At 31.7% G+C, this 25,177-nt stretch overlaps 1 protein-coding gene across 1 annotated transcript in view; it reads right to left on the bottom strand.

Annotated features, from left to right (window-relative positions):
• Positions 1-1,058: 1,058 nt before the first annotated feature.
• Positions 1,059-25,177, bottom strand: part of LOC129218316 (protein FAM91A1-like) — a 78,855-nt gene continuing 54,736 nt past the window's right edge. Inside the window, exons 15-22 of the mRNA XM_054852552.1 lie at positions 23,093-23,307; positions 22,892-22,979; positions 16,574-16,684; positions 10,561-10,674; positions 9,958-10,015; positions 7,983-8,391; positions 5,878-5,947; positions 1,059-2,136 (exon numbers count right to left, since the gene is read on the bottom strand). Coding sequence (XP_054708527.1) covers positions 1,987-2,136; positions 5,878-5,947; positions 7,983-8,391; positions 9,958-10,015; positions 10,561-10,674; positions 16,574-16,684; positions 22,892-22,979; positions 23,093-23,307 — 1,215 coding nt within the window. The 3' untranslated portion in view covers positions 1,059-1,986. The remainder of the gene's footprint in view (positions 2,137-5,877; positions 5,948-7,982; positions 8,392-9,957; positions 10,016-10,560; positions 10,675-16,573; positions 16,685-22,891; positions 22,980-23,092; positions 23,308-25,177) is intronic.

The raw sequence follows: 25,177 nt of genomic DNA on the forward strand, positions 1-25,177 counted from the left end.
ACTAAACAGAACTTCAGTTATCTAATGCTATCTCGCGCACCAAATAGTACTTGGAATGAGGGAGAAGGTGCCATAACTATCACTCAATATAATGGTGGTAAGTGATGAAGGAAGGAACCGGCTATTTTTCAGTGTAACTAAGTCTCCATGAGCAAGATAGATTTGTCACCAGAACTAATCTGACTGATCATTGTAAGGGTCCTGGTTCAATCATCAGTTCTCTAGCATTTTCAAAAAGTTGGAGTGACATACATAAATACATAGGTGCAGTCAGATTTTAATATAGTAAATAATCATAAACAATAAAACGTTACACTAGTTTCACACATCAAAATCTTTGGTTAGGAATTAACTTAATGAATGAAAGTTTTTACTTATACGCTAAAAGCAAATGTAAAAACAGCAACCCATTTTCATACAGAGAAAACTTATGATATTGTTTTTAAAAGTCAATTTTTTGTGAAACAAGGAGGAACTTTAGAAAGGGAGAGGAATTAGCCTCACACAGTAATTTTGTAGAGATAAGTAAATCATATAAAAATGAATGAATTGCATAAAAAATTTAAAAGAAAAAATATTGACATGCATTAGGAGCTTTAACCTATTGTATTGAGTATAGCCCTATTTTTCAGATTTTATATGCGAAACCTTAAATAATCTTTAAATACACTGCCAGCTCAGTTATTCCATCCACGGACTGCAGTTTCATGCTTTTTAGCACTCATCAGCCCGGAATAGGAATCACATGAGCTGGAGGCGAAAAATCTCTGCATTAGCTACCAGTTTGTATGGCTCTCTTATGAGATTTTTCGCCTCCAGCTCATGTGATTCTGGGCTGATGAGTGCTAAAAAGCACGAAACTACAGTCCTTGGATGGAATAACTGAGCTGGCAGTGTATTTTAAGTATTTCTGCCTTAGCCCTGGCTTTAGGGCGGTAGCTTACTACAAAATAAAATAATTTTGTTCTTGTGATTTAAATTCATTTCTCAACAGTACATGTATTTGTTTGATATAGTTGCATTTTTCCATTTTTGCAGCATCACATAACACTTCAATAATAACATAATAAACATTTTATTGTTAACTTACAACTTCATCAGTGTTGAAAAACATATAAAATATATATATTGCATTTAAAACTTACACATTTACTTCACACACATACATACACACACACACACACATATATATATATATATATATATATATATATATATATATATATATATATATATATATATATACAGGGTCTGACAAATCCCAGGCAACTTAAAAAAAATATCTTGGTGACTAGTTCTTCAAAATAAGAATGTTTCAGATGCCATGCAACACTATATTTTCCAGTTAATTCAGAGAGACAGCTTGTCTGTCACCAAAATTTTTTCTGGCTTCTAAAATATTACATTTTTCGTCAGTCTCTGTATATGCAGCATAACCACGTTTGACCTGCATAACCTCTATTTACAGTTTGATTAATAGAGGCCTAACTAACTGTTTGTCCTTGATGCATACTTTAAATTGCAAAAATGGTTAAAATAAGATGGAGTTCTGATATCAAAGTTTGAAGCGGAAAAAAAAAGGAGTTTGAAAAAAAAAACATAATGCCCACAACTAATTTACATCTTTGTTAGCCCCTATATGGCTTTGAAAAATGACTACCAGTGTAAAGTGGTATGTGTCACAAAACAGAGCATTTCATATCTCTGAGAATATTCGTCGTACGTCATATTTTTTGAGCTTGAATTATTTCTTTTATGTGTTTGAGATTTTTCTCCACTTTGAATATCTTAACTCAGCTTCTCATTTGACCATTTTTGCAATTGGAGGTACACATGCAGGAGCAACAGTTGAGAAAATAGAGGTCATACAGGTTAAATGTGGACATGTTGTACATATATACATATATACTTACAGATTTATTTATTTTTTAATATCAATAAACAGTTCTTTTTACAAAGTTGTTAGTTATTAAGAAAAAAATAGCCTCAGAAATCTTCTTGTGAATCTTGATCCCAAAATGACAGTTTACCATCACAGAAAAGTAAATTTTCAGTTGGCAAAGGAAGCTCAGAATCACAACCTGGACGATTAGGTGCAAAAGTAAAATTTCTCATCAAATCGGACTGAACAATGGGCTGCAAGAAATTTTAAAAATAAATCAATGAATAAATAACTAAACAAACAAATACTTTAATATTTTATCTACAAAATCATGTTAAAAATAAGACATTAGTTACACATTTTTTTTTCTCATAAATTAAGGGCAAGTACTACAAGTACAAAGAAATCCCTTTATAATGAATACCAAAACAATGAAATATCCGTTTTAACTTTCAGTCCTAATTTAATTTCTGTCACATTTCTTGAGTTTCATTGATATGAACAAATTTTGCGATTCCTTAAAGTTTGTCATAATAAGATTTAACTGTAATATACATGAAATACTATTTAGCAGTATGTTGTTAAAAGCTACTTTATTACATGAGATAGTACTTTGAAAATAAGAAAACTAAAAAACATGTACAGCTGCATTTGTTGTTTCTTATTTCCATTGTTTGTCTAATATTAAGAGTTTTCTAATAGCTATCAGAGGAAGTACTTCCTAATAAACATCATGCTTTAAAATAAACTATTTTTCTAAAAACAAAGAAAATAACACTTTATTTATGGATAAAAGCAAATATTTAACACAAAGTTACTAAAACACAAAAATATCAACTTTTCGAAAAAAAAATGAAGTGCATTTATTTTGATAAAATATATCTCATATGTACATATATGTGATAATGACGTGTAAAATTTAATATGCAGTAAGATAAATTCAATAACAGCAAAACTTTTTAAGTTACAATATTTTGCATACTGCTCATGAGCAAATGGTACTTTTAGGCACAACTTTAAAAAAAAAAAAGTTGCAAATAAAATACAAATACTTATATTTAAAAATAATTTGCATGTTTCCTTTAGTGTTAAAACTGCATGATTCCTTTAGCAGTAAAATTTGCAGTAACACAGGAGCATCCCAGGATCTTTTTTCCCAAAAATGGAGGAAATTTACACAAAATAGAAATAAAACATAGCACATACACACACAGAAGAAATACGTAAAATGTAGAAGGTTTAACATAACATCAATTTGCAACAGTAAAATCAAGCCAACTGTTAAACAAATAAGTAAATTCATGCTCTCATAAAGTCCTAATTAAAAGCAGTTTAAATAATCAACAGGAATTGCTTAGTAATAATTCACAGAATCTATTTATTCTTTATATTAAATAAGACTTTCCTAACCATTTCTTAGATTATTTCAGTAATGATACAGTTGTAGCTTTCTGAGAAATCAAGGTTTGCTTATTGCTTTCTTTGTGATGGGAAATATGTGTAGGATTTGAGCTGGTGAGTTTCTATCTAAGTGAAAGAATCTGCTTGTCACACCAATTTCAAAGACAATAATGCTTATTTCCAAAGGAAAGTCCCCCCCCCTTAAAAGCAGGGAGGTGGACTTATGTACAGGTTTCCAATTTTTTCTCTAAAGTAGAGAGTTTGACTTTAGGTGTAAATGGACTTATTGTTGGCCACTAGTTTTAAATTTTAAAGTTAAAAAGAACTAAAATAACTTAAGCCAACAATTATAGAAAGGTGATTTCTGAAGAGAAGGAAATTATACAATATATTTATGATCAAAGCAAATTTATTTGAATAATGATCAACAAGTTAAACACCTCTGCTACCCTGTCAGCAATCACTGCCAGCTTATCGAGGGGCTCAGAAGACGCAGAAAGAACCACCTGAATTTGTGAAAGTAACCTCTGAAGCCATGAAATCTGCAAAAAATCATCAGTGACTTGACCCTAAGCTGCCTCTTTCATTTTCCTCAGCAATTGACTGGGCCGCTCGTCACACAAATGCAGCTCTGTAAGCAGTTTTTGCAGCTTTTGGTGTTTCGAGTCCTCAAACTCGGCGACAAGACGTTCACAAAGTGTTTTATACTTCTCAGTTTGCGGTGGAGTTACGATTATGTCCGACACTCGCGAAAGAATTTCAGCATCTATATTTGCGATTAATGCAACATATTTCGTGCTGTCAGCAGTAATTTCACTTAGAGCAAATGCGTTGTCACACTGAGCTAGCCAAAGTCTAATATTAGACTTCCATAGCGGCGGAAGTCGCAGAGCTATACGAGAGACCTGCACAGATTTGCCGTCCACTTCTTGCATATTTCAGTCCAACTCTGAAAATAAAACAGCTAGCAAAATTAACGCCAGGCAAAGAGGAAGCACAGCAGCTGCAGAACAATAATTAGCGGTCACATGGCTTCAATGATGGCAAAGTTCAGAAACGTATTTCCAAAACAACATCATTCACCAGTCCGGGACACCAGATACAGAGTCGGAAAAAGGAGCACATAACATTCGTTTAACAAGAACCAATTTAATATCTTAAAAACACTAAACAAGTACGAGCATTGTAAAGAACTAAAAACAAGTAAAAGACATTCAAAGGTAAAACTACAGCATGACAGGTCAAGAGAAAAATGAATAGCTGCCGACTGCCACGTGCAGACTTTTTAAACAGACATGTGACCCAAACAGGATGAAAAATACTGAAATTGCTTGGCTGTGTGAACTAAGACAACACTGTTGCTATATTTTACTATGACTGAAAGCTTTTTCATGTATTTTTGTATCTATATAGTAGACTATGTTAATTGGATGCATGAAATTAACTGCCAATGTGCTTTCTTTTATTCTGCATGCAGTATTTTGCTCTCTCAAAAAATACTGAATTCAGTAAAAATACTGAAAAATCACATGTCTATTTAAAACGTCAACACTGTCGAGTTGAGTTGAGTTGTACTCTGCTGGTGCTGCAAACCAACTTCTACAAGAGGCGCTGCAATTTAAATCAGTTGATTTTAATTGCCGACACCTTACTATATAGCAGACAGTTTTTGCTTGCTAATTATGGCCACTAAGAGAGTGAGATCACCTTGATAGTTTTTCTGTGCATTTTAAGTAACCAGTGTGAGTTCTGATGATTTATTCAGAAACCTTATGCAATTCTTGGGGAAGAATTGCATAGGGTTTTAAGAAATGAGCTTTGAGTTGAATTTCCAATGATAATTTAATTTTTTTTTTTTTTTTTTTTCAGTTTCAGCCAACATGATTTCTATGTTAGTTTTACTTTTCTTGAATTTGGTGAAACTACTTTCAAAAGAAGCATCTGGCATGACATGGTTATGCATATTTCTTCCAGGATAGGTTGAGGAAAAGTGATTGCCTTGAAAAAGAATTTTTGCTACATAGCAAAAATGAAGTCTTGCTTCAACAGTTTGTTCCACTACAACGAGATAGTGTAGGAAAGAAGAGTCAGCAAACCAAACCCGGGAGGAGGGGGAAAACACATTCAATCACTGTGAACTCTAAGTTGTTCACAAAGGCATATTCACTAAATTGAATCTCATTAAAAGTCTATTTTTCAAGTTGGGACAAATTATTATGATTGACATTACAAAGAGTTAAGTTTTGGAGTTTTACTAATTGTTTTTACAAGTTGGTGCAGATTATTATTGTTAATTAACTTAATATAAAGCTGAGATCTCTGCTTTCATTCTGTTATTGTAAATTTGAATTTTGCTCATTTATGTCAATTCAATCTGGTATAAAGTGTAACTTTTTACTTTTAGAATCATTATTTGGTTTTGAAGATTTAGTACAGTTTGGATAGTGTGATTTCTGTTTAGTTAAAGAAATTTATGCTCATTCAATTTGCCACAGGCAATGCTGTATATATATATATATATATATATATATATATATATATATATATATATATATATATATATATATATATATTGAAGCAACAGAAAACGCTACCTGATAGAACTCGATGAACTGCAAAATATCAATGCACAGCTTTCTTTGGCTTGCATTCAACTTTTTCAAGCTATATAAAAAAAAAAAAAGTATATAAATATGTAAAAATTTCACTTAACGGAGAATTAGGATGAAAGTTTGAAAGTTAGTTTAGTCATACAATAGAAATTTTTGATAAACACAGGATACAGATCGAATCTATCACTTCTATCAAAAACTTCTCTCAGTTATTTTTTTTTTTATATCAATTCTGTTTTTTTGTGCAGTTAAATTTAGTAACTTGATTAAAATTATTTCTATTTATGTAAATGGTAAACTTAAGACCAAAGGGGAGAAAGTTATAATACCAAAATATTATAACATAAAATTAATGAAAACACAGTGTCCTTACTATGCAAATTGACATTTCTTGCTGGGTCAATCCATACAGATTTGATGGATGGGTGCGCTCGGCCAATTAAATTTTTTTTGAAACTCATATCACAAAAAGCTGCATATGAATGATGTTTAAAACCACTTTTATTTTTTCCCTAACCTTAACCTTTGATTTTTTAGAGGTCATCAAAAGTCATTTTCATAGTCAAAAATGGGACTTTTAAGACCTTTGTATTTTGGCCCAAATCTAATTGAATAACAGTCATGGCAGTAAATTTTACATTTTGGTGTTAAATTAATAAGATAAAAATCTCAGACACTGAGTTACATAGCTGTAAATCAATAATCAAAGTAATGGCAGCAGGCCAAAGTTCAAGGTCAAATGTAAAATTTTTAATCATTTCAAAGTATAATACAGTTGGCTCTCTGTTTAACGACACTCTATTTAACGACTTTCTCTATTTAACGACAGCTTTTCACGGTCCCAGATGGTCCACTATAGTGTTAAAAGCATTCTACTTAAGGAGGATTTCCACTTAAGGACGATTTTTTGTAGTCCCTTGAACGTCGTTAAACAGAGAGCCAATTGTATATTATATAGAGCACAATATACGTAATTTAAGAAGGTGTAATGAAGTTTTCCCACTTTTTATTTCAGTTTTAGTGAGTGAATTAACTAGCAAAATTACTCAATTTGAAAGACCTGTATATTGTTTACAAACCAAATACACAAAACAATATATAAAACATGCATACTACTTGAATGGAATATTCAATTGGCTAAGAAATTTTATTTAAATTCCATCCCCTTTTGGTTTACAAGGGTCTAAAAATGTTATTTTTGTCAATTTTCTGATCTTTAGGGGCTGTAATTTAAAAAAAGTAAACAAACACACAATTACAGTTAGGTTTTCTCATTAGTGTGATTCCAGTGATTAATTTTTGCCATATTTCACTTTGTGTTTTTATAACCTAAGCAAGTTATGACCCTTTGAAATGAGTAAAAATTTTACATTTGACCTTGAACTTTGGTCTGCTGTCATCATTTTAATTATTAAGTTACAGCTAGATAACTCAGTGTGTGAGACTATTGTCTTATGTACTTTAACATCAAAATGTAAAATTTTCTGCCGTGACTGTTATTCAATTAGATTTGGGCTAAAATGCAAAGGTCTAAAAGTCCCATTGTTGACTACAAAAAGGACTTTTGATGACCTCCAAAAAATCAAAGGTCAAGGTTAGGGAAAGAATAAAAGTGGTTTTAAACATCATTCATATGTAGCTTTTTGGGATATGAGTTTCAAAAAAATTAAAAATGGTCGAGCGCACCCATCCGTTGAAGCTGCATGAAATGACCCTGCTCCTTTCGTGTCCTTAATACGGATCAGGCAGATTTTACATGATAAAAGTAATGCAAAATGAGGGTATTTCAAAAGTTTAAAATAAAATATTAACTAGAATTACACTATAGAAAACAGATGCAATGGCACAGTGGAAAAATAGTACTTCAGATTTTAATTAAAGCATTGAATACTGATTCAATATTGTAACAATAGAGTACTAATATCATAAATAAACACAAAATGAAATAATTATTAAATCATGATATCATTTTTAGGCATTAAAAAAACTATGAGTCTAAACTAATCACACTCAAACCAAATTTGAAACAGCTCAAGATTTTAAGAGAACTGACAAATATTTGAAAAATTTCTTTTATAACATTTTACCTTGCTTTAGAGCAAAGCCTTTGCTCTAATAATCTTTTGCACACTTCTCTATTAATGTAACCTTCAAATAATGGAATGCCAAATGAGCAATCTAATAGCACCCAGTTTTTTTCACTAGCTTGGGAAACATTCAAACTTTTCTCATCTTCAATAACATGATGGTCTATTTGTTCCTTCATTTTTTTATTTTCTTTACCACTGGTATCAAAATTTAAAATCATAGGAGAAGTTAATCTATCAGCATTTTTCAGTTTTTGCTTGGATGTTGTTCTGGGGAATTTTTGAACAAATGTTGATTCTACAATTTTCATCAAAGTAATGTATCCACAACTGTGTTTTAAGTCAAGCTCCTTTGACAAAGATTGAACTGCAATATGGTTTTCCAAGCTTAAACTAGGAGATTTTGCATCTGAAATGTAGAGCAAAATTAAGAAGTAATTCATAACCAATCAAAATATTTTCATATAAACATAAGAAAATAAATATGAGTTTGCCTATATATTTATGAATACAAAGAAACTTCATAACTGGACAACTCAAGGGAACACAAAAACATGGTTAAGTTAGGTGGGTGTTAACTCACTAAGATTCCACAATTTCAATTCATAACTAGCTTTCCATATCGCTTATTACTACTCATACCATTTAAACTATCAAAACTGATTCCAGTGAATGAAAAACAAATTTTTGAAAGGTTACATAACAAATAAAATCAGGGCCATATTCAAGAGGTGGGGTTTCAAGGTTCAAACCTCCTCCAAAATTATTCAAAACCATACCAAAAAGCGCTTTACATCATACGTTTTTCTTGCAGAAAAAAAATATTTGCAGTTTTTTAAAAAACTATTTATTTTATTATTGATAAGTTCTACAAATTCAATGTTGTAACAGCAGTTTTTTTTTTTTTTTTTGTGGTTTTTGCAAACACTATTTCTTACAAACCAATGCAGCATTTCCTTCAGAATTTGAAAATCAGATGCTAATAAAAACATTTAAATACCTTATATATATATATATATATATATATATATATATATATATATATATATATGGTTCAAACTCTATATTTAATATACTTTTATTATTGTCACAAAATATGAATTTTCTGAAGTATTTCTTCAAATGCACATATCTATTCTTTTGATGTATCAAAAAGACAGTGATTTGTTTAACAGGGGTAAAAGGAAGTTATGTAGTGTACATATCAACTTTCTTTCTTCAGGAAATAGATACATCATCTTTTACATTTGCTTTAAATAACCTTTTGTAACATTAATCAATAGAACATATAAATGAAATCAAATGTAATTGATCACATGGACTTCACAAAAATGTATTTGGTAAAACTTTTCCGAAAACAATAGTCTGGTTACATCCCTGAAAGAAATAGTATCCATTTGGCATACATTATGACAAATAATCCAGAATATTTGAAGATATATATGTTGGATGAAGCTTTAACTGTTGCAGAGTCTGGTTTCACCACTTTTTGTTTGTTCTCGTTTGTTATTGATATAATTTTTCCTTTACTGTTTGTACTGTTTAGCACTATATACCATAAGTGATTTGGTGCCAGAACGCAGCAGAATATTGTTGCGGTACTGGTTTTTTGAAAAAGCTGGTTTTTCTTTAAAATTTATCTTGCTTTCTTTCACATTAAAAAAAAAAACATGCATCAGATTTCAACACTTTAGTGGTTAATGTTTGTTTTGAAACTTAAAAATATTTCTTAAAATTACATCAGTATGTTCAGGATGAAACTTGTTTTAAAAATTTAAGAAAAATTAAACATGAAAATGCATGGATTTTGTTGGTATAAAACTTTAAATGAAAAGAATGGTCAGATATGACCGCCCTCCCTATTCTACCCCACACTACCCAATTTACATAAATCAGTTAAAAAGAAAATTTTAAATTATTATTCAGCATATTGCATTAGTAAAATGAACAATAAAAAAACTAAAAAAATACATACCAGATGAAGAATATAAAGGAAATGGAATGTAAGCAAGTTCACAGCTAGATCCTTGACCCTAAAATATTAAGTCTCTGATGTTATAAATATATATATATATATATATATAATTTTCAAATACAAATATACAAGTATTTACTAAAACCAAGGGAATATGAGCAATCTTACATGTAAAACTGAAGCATAATGTGTTACTGTCAAGTGGGTGACTTTGTGACAAGAGGTGAGATTAAGATACGTAAATTGTGGTTTAACTATAAAAATAGAATGCAGTTTTTATAACAGATGGAGGGTTAGAAATGTGCTGCACTTTGCTTTGCATCTTGCATAGTGCCTGCTATAAGTAAATATATTAGTAAGTATTAAGTAAAATATGTCAAATATTAAAATCTTTAATAGGCAATACACCTATGTGCTTAAACTATGGTTATAATATACTTCTTAAGATCAGTGTAACAAAATACAGTAATTTCAACAGTATATTTTGAAAAATGGAATATTAAAAATTGAACATTAGCTCAATACATTTCAAGAATATACTCTCAAAAAAAAAAAAAATGTATCATGTAACAAGAGAACATTTCAGAGTGTATCAAATAATACCTGTACAAGAACTGCCGAATGACAAAGAGCATCATTAAGTATAGGCAAGGCGTTTGACATTGGAACAGTACTTGGATCATGTGCCCAAGTAGTGACAAGAAGTTTTTCATGATCCTAAAATCATAGAAAAGCTTTTGTATAACATATCTTTCAAAACAGGTTCTTTTAAATAAAGATAATTCATGGAACAAAATTCCTCTCCATGGTTTTTTCTATTTAACTGTTGACTAATACATAGTCTTTTTATTCAAATTTTTAAAAATTTAATTCAGAATCTGGGAAAACCTAGATATATAGCACATTTTAGAACAGATTGAGGGGATGATTAATGACAGGAAAAAGAGTAAATGTCTGATAAAATGTTTGCAAATGTGCTTTGAAAACGTTTTACACAATACATAGGATAATCATAACTAATTAATGTGGCTCACAAAACGTTATTATTAATAGTACTTTCTAATAAAACAATTTCTTATCAAGAAGAATTTAATCACTGGATCTTTTCCAGCTTTTAAAGACTATGTATAATACATTAGTATGAACTGCATGCAATTCAAGCAAACATCAAACAGCTCAGTTACAGCATCAAGATACTGCAGTTTAGCCCTTGTTTGGGGTTTGTGGAATGGCCATAACAGAGCTAAAGGCATAAATGTTCATATTGAAGCTAAGTAATATCTTCATGCTAAAAATATTTTAGCACACCGGCAAGAGCTTCACAAAGTACAGCTTCAGTCAAGTTACTGTTCCATAGCCGGAGCTAAGGCAAAATTGCAAGCAAATACTAAACGGCTAACTTCCAGCATCCAGAGACTTCAGTTTGGCCTTGTCAGTGTGGAATAGCCATAACAAAGCTGAAAGCAAAAACTTCATGTAGAAACTTAATATATCTTCACACTGGTAGCAAAAAATACTTCAGAGAAATTAAGATAAATAAATACCTTTGCTGAACAGCAAAGTAAGAAAAACAACGTTAAAAAAGCACAAATTTGCCAATTACAGCAGACACGTGTTTCGGCGTTACAGGGAACGCCTTTTTCAATGCAAAAAGTAATGAGCTTATGGATGAAAAGACATCCCACAAAAGCGTGTCTGCTGTAATTGACAAATTTGTGCTTTTTTAACGTTGTTTTTCTTACTTCAGAGAAATTGTTTGTCGATTATGCAGCTACAATTTGTAGCTTTATAGCCTCCTCTTTATCTTCCCTTTTTTCAATATGGAGTCATACCATGTATCTGGACCTCTTGCTGATGACAATTTTGGCTATTGGGTTGAAGATATACTCAGCTTCTATATAAGGTTTTTGCATGCAGCTCTATTATGCCTATTTCCAAACTGATAAATTCAAAACAAAGGTGAGACTGAAGTCTCTAGATGCTGTAACTGAGCTGTTTGATATTTGCGTGCAATTCAGCCTTAGCTCTGGCTGTAAATTAGTGACTTGTAGCTGCAAATAAAAGGTTGTCTACAGTAAAAATGAAATACTGCTAATAAAGATTTTATTTTTTTAATCATTACCATGATTTTAAACTTATTTTAATTTGCTGTTATACAGTAAGTTGTGCAATGTGAAGTAAAGTGAAATGCTAAAAATGTTTTAAACTTTGCAATGCCACTTATTTAGCAATATTTTATAACTATGTTCTCAAACATATACAGTCTAGTCTCGAAAATCCGAATCTCAGAAGTCCGAGATTCTGGTTAATTGGAGGTGCTTTATTGATATTTATCTCTTTAAATAACTAAAATATTATTTATATTAAAATCTAAAAATAAAAATCTTTAGCTATTGTAAAACTTCCTTGATTGCATACAATAAATAATTAAATAATGTAATCAAGAGGTCGATGTCAACAACACTTTCTAAGTGGTACAAAATATTTATTGAACACTTAAGATGGATTAAGAAATATTTTGGAAAGACAATTTGATAGTAAAAATGGATTGAATGTAATATTATTTTGCCACTAAGAACAAGTAAACAGCTCTTTTGGAACAAAATGGGAGATGCACAACTTGACGCGTTCGAGTTGTATAAATGAAATTTTAATCTTCTGTACGTCTAACGGTTTTTGTATCATGCAAGCATGCACCAATGCATTTTGACGTCTCAACAAAGATAGCTGAAATAAATTCAGGGGTTGGATAAAATAGGTTTTTTTGGTTGCCTACCAGTTTGCAAAAATAAACCTTTACAAAATTGAAAAAAAAAGTCAGTTTTCCTTTGGGGTAATAAAAATTGAAATATCTTTTGAAATTTGAGTGATAAATTTTTCATGAAGACAAAATTTCCTTTTCTTTGGACGAAGAATTAAAAAGGGTACGTCCTAAAGTGTTAAATTTTAATTGATAAGGACAATTCTCTGAATAATCCGAGTTTTTGGTTATCCCAAATGTGTAAGCCCCAACTACCTCGGAGTTTCGAGACTCTACTGTAGTCAATTCCAGTCAAAAAAAAAAAAAAAAATGCTCTAAAGATAAAAGTATATATTTATACAAGTCATTTTCAAAATTTGATACCCATATTGCAATGTTTATATAAAAAAAAGAGTTATAATTAATTTTTGCTATTATAAAATGATAAAAGTTTTTTGTAATTAACATTTTATCTATTGATGTCTAGAGCAGATCTCATTTAGTTAATATTAGGCATGTTTTGACTTTAAATGTTTACAATGATTTGTCAAGAGCATGCAGGGCAACGTGAAATAGTTCATTTCATTTACTTATTTCTTCATTTGGCAAATTGATTACATATTCAATTATTAATTTGCTTATTCACTTCATTCATTTCAGCCTCATTCATTTCCTCATTTTCTTATACAGTCACTATTTTATTCACTCACTTATTTTTTATCATATATTAATCAATGAATCAACATGTTTATTGTTTCATTGTTTATTCATTCATTTAATGAAAAATATTTTAAATAATCAAATGGAAAATATTTCATTAGAAAAATATTTTATTTTTCACTATGCATTATACGAGGGTTGGGGCCTAAGTCATGGCAACTATTTTTTTTTCTTGTAGATATGTGTAGATCAAACATGTATATGTGTCATGTGGAAGTTCTGCAGGCATAGTGTGTATACAGAACAACAGATGGTTCAGTGATATCTGGTAGTAGCACAGCAAGGGCTATGAAATCAGTCAGTTGGTGAGTGGTGTGCAAGACCACATAAAGCAGAGTGTGTACAGCAGCTACTCCAACGTTGGAGATTGAAGAATTGGAGCACCCACCGTACTCTCCCGACCTCTCGCCCTGTGACTTTGATTGCATTCCCAAGATTAAGGAACCAATATGTGACAGGCGGATTGCAACATGAGAGGACATTGCTAATGCTGTGAGCCAACAGGTGACCTGATTCAGGCATGGTGCGGCAAATGCTGAGGCTGATGGTATACAGCGCCTTTTACATCATTGGCAATGTGTGGTGACAGTAGCAGGAGACAACACTGAGGGTTTTTAGGCCCAGGTTTGTCATGTCAAATTTGTGTGTACTGTGTTGTCATTCTTTTGCACCATGAAGGCCATATTGCCCTGCATACTACCATAATTTATTAGTGTGTTATGATATTTCAGTGTTATTCATTGTCCATACATGTAGTTAACACCTTGTCCTTTTGTCTGTACATGTCACATTTTCCAACCAGACTGGTATCTTCAAGAAAAAAAAAGTAGTAACTTTTGCCCAACCCTCGTTCATATATAGGGAAAAGTAAATATTTTTTTTTTTTTTTTTTTGAAGGAACAAATTAGAGCCTAAGTAAATAAATAAATAAATGAAAGTTTCACTATAAAATACACGGTTCTTTCTTTATGTACTACAATGTTTAAAACAAATTTCCAATCTATTCATTTCAAAAAAGGTAAGTTATCTTAGCTATTTCACAAGGCACCACATTCCTCTTCTTCATGATCAAAGAAAATATGCTCATGATTTAGAGCAGTGATTCTCAACCAGTGGTCCATAAACAGCTATTGAAAATTAATCTATATCACTTTTAGTTTTAGTTATTTATCAAAGAAAACTTCTGCATTTATCTCATTTCACTTAATATAAATACAGTAGAGAACCAATTATCCGGGAAGTTTGGGACCATCGCTGTCCCTGATATCTGAATTTCCCGGTTTTCTGGATCGCTAAAAAGAGCTATTGGCCGCTTGTTTATGAAACTTAAATTACTATAATAAATAGTAATACATATTAAAATAAGAAGAAAACAGTTCAGAAATGCTTATTATTGAAAATTATCCATAAGACCCGAGACCCTCACATTCAGAAAAGGGGAAAAAAACCCACTTTTCCATGTTTTAAAACAAAAGAAAATGAAGGGAAGGGCAAACAACAAGTTTCTGAACATAAATGTGTGATTTTTCTGCTATAATGTATAAAAGAATTTGTTTTCTTGAATGCACTTTTTTTTTCTTTTTTTTAAAATTTCTTGTAAAGGTTAGGTGTTTGCGATTACAGTAGTTATTGATAACTATTGCTTTTGCATTAAGTTCATACCAAAAGAAATTTGATTTGTTAGTCTTGCATGTAACAATTTCTAGATTCCACCATCCACAAAATTTGCAAATCTGGTTTCCCGCACCTTTCCAATGTCACTTACACTCCAAACGGCTTTAATTACAGACTATTCAATAAAATATTGCTTTAGAATGTGACAATATTTATTTCTTTAGTATTCAGTTGGAATAAAACTCGAAAATTTCAGACTTGCGAGTGTACTTTTTAATTCAAGAAAATATTTCGGAAATTTTGCCCCGCGTTAAGAATAACCCTCTGAAGTTTGTTTTTGAAAACATTTTCCCGAATTATAGATGAGTAATATGGTATTTATTAAGAAACCATTCATATTCTTTTAGGTATTTCAAAAAAATGCTTAGTTTTTCAAAAATTTCCAAAAATGCGCATCTTTTAAAAATAGTGGGAAAATCGGCAAAAGGTTGCCAGTTTTTTGGTTCCCGGATAAAAGGTTCTGCACTGTATTGTGAAAATATTATTTCTATCGTATGCAGTCAGCTTAAGATTCGGAAGGGTACCAAGTGGTCCTCAGTAGTGAAAAGGTTGAGAACGACTGACTTCTAGTATTCTAAATCGCCTCAAAAGTTTCAACTTCACAAAAGAGTTTAACATTTGAAATACGCATAAAGATAAACCTTATTAATTGTGTAAAATACATAAGAATATTTTTTAAACTAGTGGCACCCACACGGCTTTGCTCATAGTAGAAATTAAAAGGTCATTTGGTTCGCCTGTATATTAACAAATAATGGATGATGAATTTCTCGCCAATTTGCTATGTTAAATGGCTCTCCCATGTTACGGTTCCACGTTATGATGATTTCATAATTTACCATTCCATGTTGTAATCATTTGCTCGGAACATTTTTCTTAAAATTGGTATAGAAAAAGAACAAAATCTAATTTTTGAAAAATCGCTTTGAGGTGAACACCCCCATGCTACAAACTAACTTGGTGCCAAATTTCATGAAAATAGGACGAACAGTCTAGGCGCTATGCACGTCACAGAGATCCTGACAGACAAAGATCTGGACAGAGAGACTTTCAGCTTTATTATTAGTAAAGAAAAATTTTCTTAAAATTGGTACAGAAAAAGAACGAAATCGAATTTTTGAAAAATAGCTTTGAGGTTAACACCCCCATGCTACAAACTAACTTAGTGCCAAATTTCATGAAAATAGGCCGAACGGTCTAGGTGCTATGCACGTCACAGAGATCCTGACAGACAAAGATCTGGACAGAGAGACTTTCAGCTTTATTATTAGTAAAGAAAAATTTTCTTAAAATTGGTACAGAAAAAGAACGAAATCAAATTTTTGAAAAATCGCTTCAAGGTGCACACCCCCATGCTACAAACTAACTTTGTGCCAAATTTCATGAAAATCGATCAAACGGTCTAGGCGCTATGTGCATCACAGAGATCCTGACAGAGAGACTTTCAGCTTTATTATTAGTAAAGCTAAAAAGGAGGCATACCTTGAATATCTGTGGAAGACTTCTGAGCCTTGTACCTTTTGTTATAAGGAGAGATGGTGGGCCACATTTGGTTAGAGTGTACAAATATAATTTAAACCAAACTGAACTGATCTAATTGGGAAATAAATGATAAGGTTGTAAATCATACAGATTATAAACTAAATCTACAAAGAGATAAATTAGAGGCATTACAGTATAATTTTGATTTTACGATTGTCAAGGGACTGGAAAAAGTTGTTGTTAGATCAAGGATATCGCTAAATCAAGGATTGTAAACATTCAATGCAGTCAAATATAGATCAGGGAATTGTATCATTAAATTGAGGAAATCTGTAAATCAGGTATTGTGAAATCAAAGTTATTCTGTATATGAAAAAGTAAACTATATTTAGTTATTTTACAGTAAGGATAACACAAACCAAATGTTATTGGAATGAAGGAAAATCAGAGATCAGTAACAAAAATATTATGGATTTATCACACATATTTTTTAAATCCTTGTAAGATTTCTCTTTTTTTTATTATTTCTGTCTCACCAACTGCTTTATAATAAAATTTGTAACATTCTTGAAATTGGTTTTGAATGGTACAAATTAAATGGATTGTAAAAGCTATAAAGTCAATAAAATTATTGGACTCTATGCAAAGTGTCTTTACATATCACATTTTTTTTGGTTAATATACTAAAAATTTACCCCTAATACCAGCAAAAAAATAAATAAATAAATAAATAACTTTTTTGTTTTAAAATTCTAATAATACAATTTTCTAAAACATTAGACATTTACTTCTTTGTATTTATTCAAACAGTTTTTAGAAGGGAAAAGGGGCTATTTCAAGGAAGAAATACTGATGCAATGAAATGTACAATACAGGTAGCAAATTAACGTTTAAATGTTTTCTGTACAAACAATGCTTTCAAAGATGCTAAATACCAAAAAGTGTTTTCTAAGCAAACAAGTGCAGTAAAACCTCATCTATTAGGTATTTGTTCAAGAAAGAAAAAATTATGACTCCATTTCCCACTTCTTCAAAGGAAGGAAAAAAAGGGATTTCCTTTATATATATATCTGCCATATGAATTGCTTAAATGTACAAAATTAAAAAGAGGAAAACTACAAGTACAAAGCAACTTTTAATTTTTAATTTTTTATAATTTACTACACTGGCCATTATTGTTTAAGCTTATAGACTGAACTAATTGTCTTGTGCCATTTTTTAAACTTTTCAAATGGAGCCAAATTTTGAAATAAACATTATGAAAACATTAAAAATAAAATGTAATGAACAAATTTAAGATCAGGACTGGCACAACATTTCAAACATGTAAATGGTTCCCTTTTCCTGTTGTTTCAGGAGTGCACTCATTAACTTTCCAGTGTTAGAAGACCAATGGAAATTAATCAAGTTTGGCATTAACGATGACAAGCTCCTTTCAGGCTGACAGTTACATAAAAAAGTTACTTTTTCATGAGAACAGGCAATTAAGAAATTCACTGAGCTGTAACCATAAATTTCTGATATTATGTATTAACTAACAAGCAGATTTTTGCCAAACTGCATTGTAAAGTACAAATCATACTTATATATTCATTGCACTGCAGAGAATATTTTTTGGATATCCCATGCAAAGAGTTCACAATTTCTCGGTGCAACAATTGTTGCAGAAGAAAAGTTGATACAGAAAAAAATAAAGTGCAACAGTTCAAATTTTATATTATGACAGGGCATGCAAAAAGTAAAAACTCCATTTTCAAGCACAAAAATACACATTGGTCAGTTAGAAAGTTAGTTGTACTACTTCTTAAATTTGTTCTGTTTAAGACTTTATTTTGATAACACTGTGTGGTAACACTTCAGACATGTACCGTTATCATGTGACATAGCCGCTTCCTTGAGGCAAGTTTAGTTTTTCTGATAATCATTCATAAACATGTCTCAACAACTGCAAGTAGCGTCCAAATTGGAAATGCGTACGGGGATTCGTTTTTGCGAGCAAAAAGGTGCAACTGCACTGAAATTTATGGGCAGTTAAATGAAGGGTATGATGAAAATGCAATGTCACATTTAGTTATCACGAAATTGTGCAATATGTTTGAGAGTGAAAGTACAGATATTGACGATGACGAGCACAAGGGAAGACAGAGTTTAGGAGGGAAGTGTGGACCCTTCTTAGCCGCCTCGACCTTTCACATCCTGACTTCTATGTTTTTGGTCATATGAAACAAGAACTCTCAAAGCAACAATACCATTCGGATGAGAAAGTGAAAGCTGCAACTCAACAAAGGTTATCAGACATTGGACAGGATTTCTTTGCAGAAGGCATCAAAAAACTTGTACCATGCCTCGACAAATGCTTAAATAACGGAGGTGGTTACGTTGAACAGTAGACTTTGAATGGAACTTTAAGATACCAATAAAGTTATTGTAAAATTTCAATAATTTTTTTTTCTTGAGCAGTGCAACTTTTTGATTGACCCTAGTACTTTCAATGATAATTTATCAAAATATTTTGAGGAGAGAATAGAAAAGGTAAGTAAAATTGGTTAATTTCAGAAGCACAATCAGAGCTAGACTTTGTGGTTCAAAGGGTGTAGGAAGGCTGAACCGAAGGGCACAAATTTAACCTCCATAGTACTAATACTGTGCAAGATTTTTGAAATCAAAACCTTAAAGTGCATTAGTTCTTCCATATAGCTAATTACTCTGTGTTTCTTTAAGTAACAGTTTTGCCTAATTTCAGTCTACCTTTTCAGATTTTTTATTCATCCTAAATATCTTGCCAAAAGAATACTAATAAAACATAATATTTCAAACGTTATACTTAATATGTGAAGCAATGACCAAAGAATAAATTTTTTGCTCCGTAAGAAATGTTCTCATTTGTAATATTAAACAAAAAAAAAAAAAAAAAAAATTAAAGAATTTGTACTGTTGCAAAAAACTTATTCATTGAAAAGGAATTCTTTTCATATGATTTAAAAAAGTCATTCAAATCACAATATCTCAGCATTTAATGCGAAATAATATTCCAAAATTACACAGAAACTTTTCAAATACAAAGAACACCCAATACAAAAGAAATTGCCATAACAAAAAAAGAAAAAATAACCCTGTATAATTACACGAAAAAAAAAGCAGTGATGATATTTATTTCTGTAAATGCTATTTTGCTTTTCAATAATTTAGCTTTCATGAACTTATTCGGTGTGTGTACATTCATCCATGAAAATGTTTTTAAATAAAGTTTTATGATATATTTGGTGAATTTAGAGAAAACTGAAAGATTCATAGGCTTTCTGAAAATTTTTCGATAATGAAGTCTTTAAAACACTACTTTTGTTTATCTTTGATGGCATAAAGGTATAGCTAAGGCTTTGGACTCTTTCTTTCTTTGGAAATTTTTCATTATTGAGACCTGAAAAACAAAATTCTAAGATATTGTTGTAGAAACTAGAGAAATAAGTAAATGTCACCAAGATGAAGTCATGCGGCTCTCCCATGAAATTTTCGACATTTTGACTTTGTTTGGCAACGATTGAAGAAAAAGAGAACAGGGCTTTGAACCACTCTTTCAAAATCATTTTCAAAGTAGAAGTTAATTTAAGGTATCTATAGGAGAGAACGGTTAAGGAGCTGCTGCAAAAATTTCATTTAAGCCATCTGAGGGAGAGGGCGAGGGGGGCTATAGAAAAACGGACATGGATTGAGATTCTAAATTTTCAAAATTCAAGTTCAAAAAACACAATTGTAGGCTGTCTTTAGAGACATTTGCAGAGAGAAGGACTTCCCTCAGAAACTTTTCAATTTTGAAATCTTCCAGACCTTATTTCAGCTATTTTTGGGAGTAATGTTGGGGCCTGATCAGCTTCCACAGAAATTTTTTGTAATGAGATGCTAAAAACGCATTTTAGACTCCCTTAATAACATTAGAAGAAAAGTCGAGGTCCAGGGTTCATCTCCAGAAATTTTTTTGCATTTAAGTTTAAAACAGAATTTTAGACAACATGTTTCACCATAAAAGTAGCTGATCGGTTCTCTCCATAGGAAATATTTCGAAATTTAAGGCCTTAAAAAGGCTATGTTTGGTGATATTAGGGTTAGAGAGCTCTCTGAGTTTTTTTTTTATTAAAAAGCTACTTTAGGGAGCCAAAAATGAGCCCCAAAGGAGACATTCTGACAAAGAAAAGGGGACAAACTGCCTTTATAAGAATGAAAAGAAGCATTTTATGAAGAGATAGAGAGCAAAGTATAAAACTATTCACTTGCAAAAGGGCCATTCCAAAGTCACGTGCAGGACAACCAGAGGCTTAAATTTCCTCAACATTTTGTCACGTCACTTAATATTTTAACTAAACAGAGGTAAGTTTAATTAAGCTAACTCAACATTTTTAAATCTTTACATTTAATGCAAAGATACTCCTGATACAGTTATATTTTTATCAAATAATTTTGCTATTGAAAATCTAATTTATTTTGCATGCGTCACATGCAGGACATCCAAAGTCAACCTCCTGTAACTTTCCAGTGGCGGATTTACTAGGGTGGCGGTAGGAGCGACCGCCCCCTCCGTGGCCATTTCTAATACCAATAATATAGAATTGAAGGAATTCCTACTAACAATCGCTACTAATTTCAATCAAATACATTCCACAAATTTGCTTTAAATTAAGTTTAGACAGTTTGCATTGTTGAGGATAGAAACAGCGTTATGCACTTTTTCATTTGAAACTAAGCTTGCCCCACTCCCTTTTTTGAACTTTAAATAATTTTTATACTTCTATATGTGTCTAACAACCATTTCCTTTCACGGCCTACACTATACTGGTGTGATAATACATTGCTATGACTTAGGGCAGTGGTTTCCAAACCTGTGGGTGATAGCCTCCAAAGGGGAAATTTGACACTTCCGGGGGCGATAAGTTTGTGAAGGGCGATAGGGGGCGATTAGTATTTTTAAGATATGATAAAGAGGGGGATGTAATTGACTCCCTGTCCTCCTACATGATGGGTTTGGGGGAGAGGAATGACTTTTTTGGTTTCCAACCGCCACCCCCTTGAATAGACTGCAAATTCGCCCCTGTAACTTGCTTTATGAATTAGTTATTATTTTTGTAGTAATAACATAGCAATGACAAAACAGTAGAGTTTGGAAGAATAGGTTCCAATGTAAAAGAGACATATCTTATTTGTTGAGAAACAATAATTTGAATGGATTTTAAAAAATTGTGTATTGAGCCATTCCATGAAAAAGTAGTCCCGGTATAAAAGTAACTGACCATATATTTCATAAAACAGTAATAATTTTAGAAGGTTATGATGAAACATTTGCTTTTTTAAGAAAACATACATACGTTTGTACAAGGGGTGTTCAAATGCAAAGGCACCAAAAGCGTAACCGTTAACACATTTGCGCATGTTGCTACAGGAAAATGTAGCAAGACATATCAGGATGGGATTGGAGTATCTAGTGTGGATCGGAGCATGCGCAGAAGAGATTAGAGGTTCGAAGAAGAAGAAAGAGAACTGTCTAATTGACGTGGCAGTGCATGAGAGGACACTTGTTGAATATCCTTGTTGACACCACTACTTGTTGATTTCCTTGAACACAGGAGAAGCATTTACTCAAATTGAGACAACCCAAAGCTTACACAGGTTCATCACGAACAAAAGGCCAGAGTTGCTAACAAAGAGTTGTTCTGCTCCGTGATGATGCATGTCCACACGTCTCCAGGATCACTTGTTAAATTCAAGTGGGAGCAGCTTGACCATCCGTCCTATACCTCAGAAATGTTCCCTTGTGATTTCCATGTGTTTGAACCTTTAAAAAAGCATTTGAAAGCAAAGCGCTTCAAGTTAGACAACAAACTTGATGACGATGTCAAGGACTGTATCTCATCACTGCCAGAAATTCTGGAAACAAGGAATTCTTTGTTTAGTTAATCAGTGGGATTGTGGTGCTCAGGCATATGGTGCATATATTGAATTAAGTCTTCATTTAGACCCACACTATCGTTTGGTACCTTTTCATTTGAACACCCCTTATATATTGGTGAACAGTAAAATTTTGTTCATTACCCTTTTAAATCATTATTTTTAATGAAATATATGAGGCATTACATGCAGGACAAAATTACTGTTTTCTGTGGAATGGCCCAAAAGTAATTTGCTTATACAAAGTTTATTTTACACAAAGGTTATTTTCATAAAACAATGCTTTAAAATAAGGGTAAGTTTTCAGGAAGGCACACCAGGAAATGTCCCGGTCTTTTCGATAGCCAGTCTGGGTCTGTGCACAATATATGACTTTAAACTTACTTCTGGTATTGGGGGGCCTAGATGAGATGGACAGCAACTACTTAAAGGACGAATTTCGTTTGTTAATGGAGCCATAGATATTAATGCACTGGAAAAAGTAAAATGGAAAACAAATGTATCTTACTGGGATAAAAACAGAAAATATATTAATTTGAATGAGACTACAAATGAGCAACAGAAAATTAACAGCAGCACCCTTACCAATAATTTTTGTTGAGGAGACGAGAACACGTTTCTTGATCTAAGTTTAACAGGCTTTCACATCGAAGTAAATCAAGCCCAAGACCTTTAGAATTATCAGCATTCTCATTATCATATGTTAATTGCGAATTGTGCCGCAGAAATACTATGGTATCCCGTAAAGTTAATGCATGGTCAAAATACCTTCTTGCTTCGCCTTCACCAACATCTGCTACCTACAATATGAATCTCTGCATAAAAAATATATCACTCCCATATAATATTATACAGATAGCCTTAACAATTTATCACATAAAACACTTCCCATTTTTGCAAGAAAGTGAGTTTCATAACATAGTTAAACATACAAAAATGTGAAGATGTATATATTCATATAAAAGAACATTTCTTTGTTCATCCATAAACAGATAAAACATAAGGACAAAAGAGAAATGGGCCAAAATTAAAAAATAAAAATCTAGCTAGGATGGTTAACTAATAGTCAAGCAACAGTAGTAACAGCACCTTAACATCATCTAACGTATTAATATTGCTAATAGGTTATTAACAGGTTGTTGCAAACGATTGTTTGCCACAGAGGGAATAGTGTCAGAATATGTGACTATACAAAAAAAGCACACTACATACAATAAACAAGCAACAGAATTATATCAAGAAGGAATATGGCAACCATGTGATGTGAGGCAACTTTCTACACAGTGTAGCACACTCAGAATGATCCAGGAGCTCTGAATTTGCCACTCCTCTATCACTGCACATATACAAAAATGAGAACCAGATACTAAAAAAATTATCAACTTTTAATGATAATTAAGAACCCTCTTGAAACTATTCATCCCACTGCAAATAACAGCTACTTTCTGTAAACTATGCCAAAATGTCTAAAACCCTATTGATGTAGAATTTTTTCCTTAATTTAAGATTATATCACAGATTCGAAAGGCTTAAAAATATAGCTCTTCCTTCAACTATATAGCAGAAATCTAGCCCATAAAAGTCTTCCGTTAAATAACTGGATCCTGTTTTTCCCAATTGTCTTTGCTCAAAATAATATACAGTAAACTCCTGATTATCCATGGAATAGGATGGGGGGTAACCGCAGATAAGCGAAAACCATGGATAATCTGAATACTAGGTAAAAAACGATACTAAATGAAAACTATAGCTACAAAATATCCATAACATTCAGACCTACATTTAAATTATAACTAAAAACATTGATACATAGCATCTACTAACATTGAATATAAAAAATATATGTACAATTTTAAAAGCGAACAATAACACAATCATCATTTCAAAAAAAAAAAAAGCAAAAAGACCCATGGACAATCCAACCACCGATAATCGGGCGCTTACTGTAAGTAGTTATTTTATGCTTTGGAATCTAAATCAGTGAGTTCAATTACTAACTCAGAAGTGAACATTTTACAGCAAGTTAACGTCTTTCTTAAGATAAAGACAAATTTTCAATCCATAGTACACAAATTATACTTAGAAAAATATTATTTTCATTTTATATAATTTTGCTTGTTCTGTAATTTTTTTTATCTATCATTTATATCTCAACTCCTATAATACTTTTTTCTACCACTATTTCCCACATGATCTGTTATGCAGGAGTTGAATTTTTCAAATAAATATTTCCCTGTAGAAAATTATACTTATGAGATAGTTTTTAAAAAAAAAAACTAGAGAAATTTTATACTTAAAGAGGTATGAACTTGTTATTCCAGAAAAAAAAGTTATGTGATTCTTATAAATATCCAAAGAGCTGAATCCGATAATGGGGATCCACTTTTTGCAAACTTTCCCATTTTTTAGGTATACGCAATTAAAACACAGCATATAATTGTATATTTCAATGGTACAAATCCCAGTAGTTAGCTATGCAATGCTTATGAGACTTTGAAGAAGTCACTGGTCATTATCTTAAATAATGTACAGTAGGCGCAGCTTAATGTGATCACCTTGGGACAAATACAATTTGATAACAATAATCGACTGATAGCAATAACCGAAAAGAATCCAGGACACACAAAATAATGATTTTTTTCCAATTAAGGTGCATTTATGTTGGCAACC

The sequence above is a fragment of the Uloborus diversus genome, chromosome 3, assembly GCF_026930045.1.
Source record: "Uloborus diversus isolate 005 chromosome 3, Udiv.v.3.1, whole genome shotgun sequence".
In the NCBI taxonomy this organism is placed as follows: Eukaryota; Metazoa; Arthropoda; class Arachnida; order Araneae; family Uloboridae; genus Uloborus; species Uloborus diversus.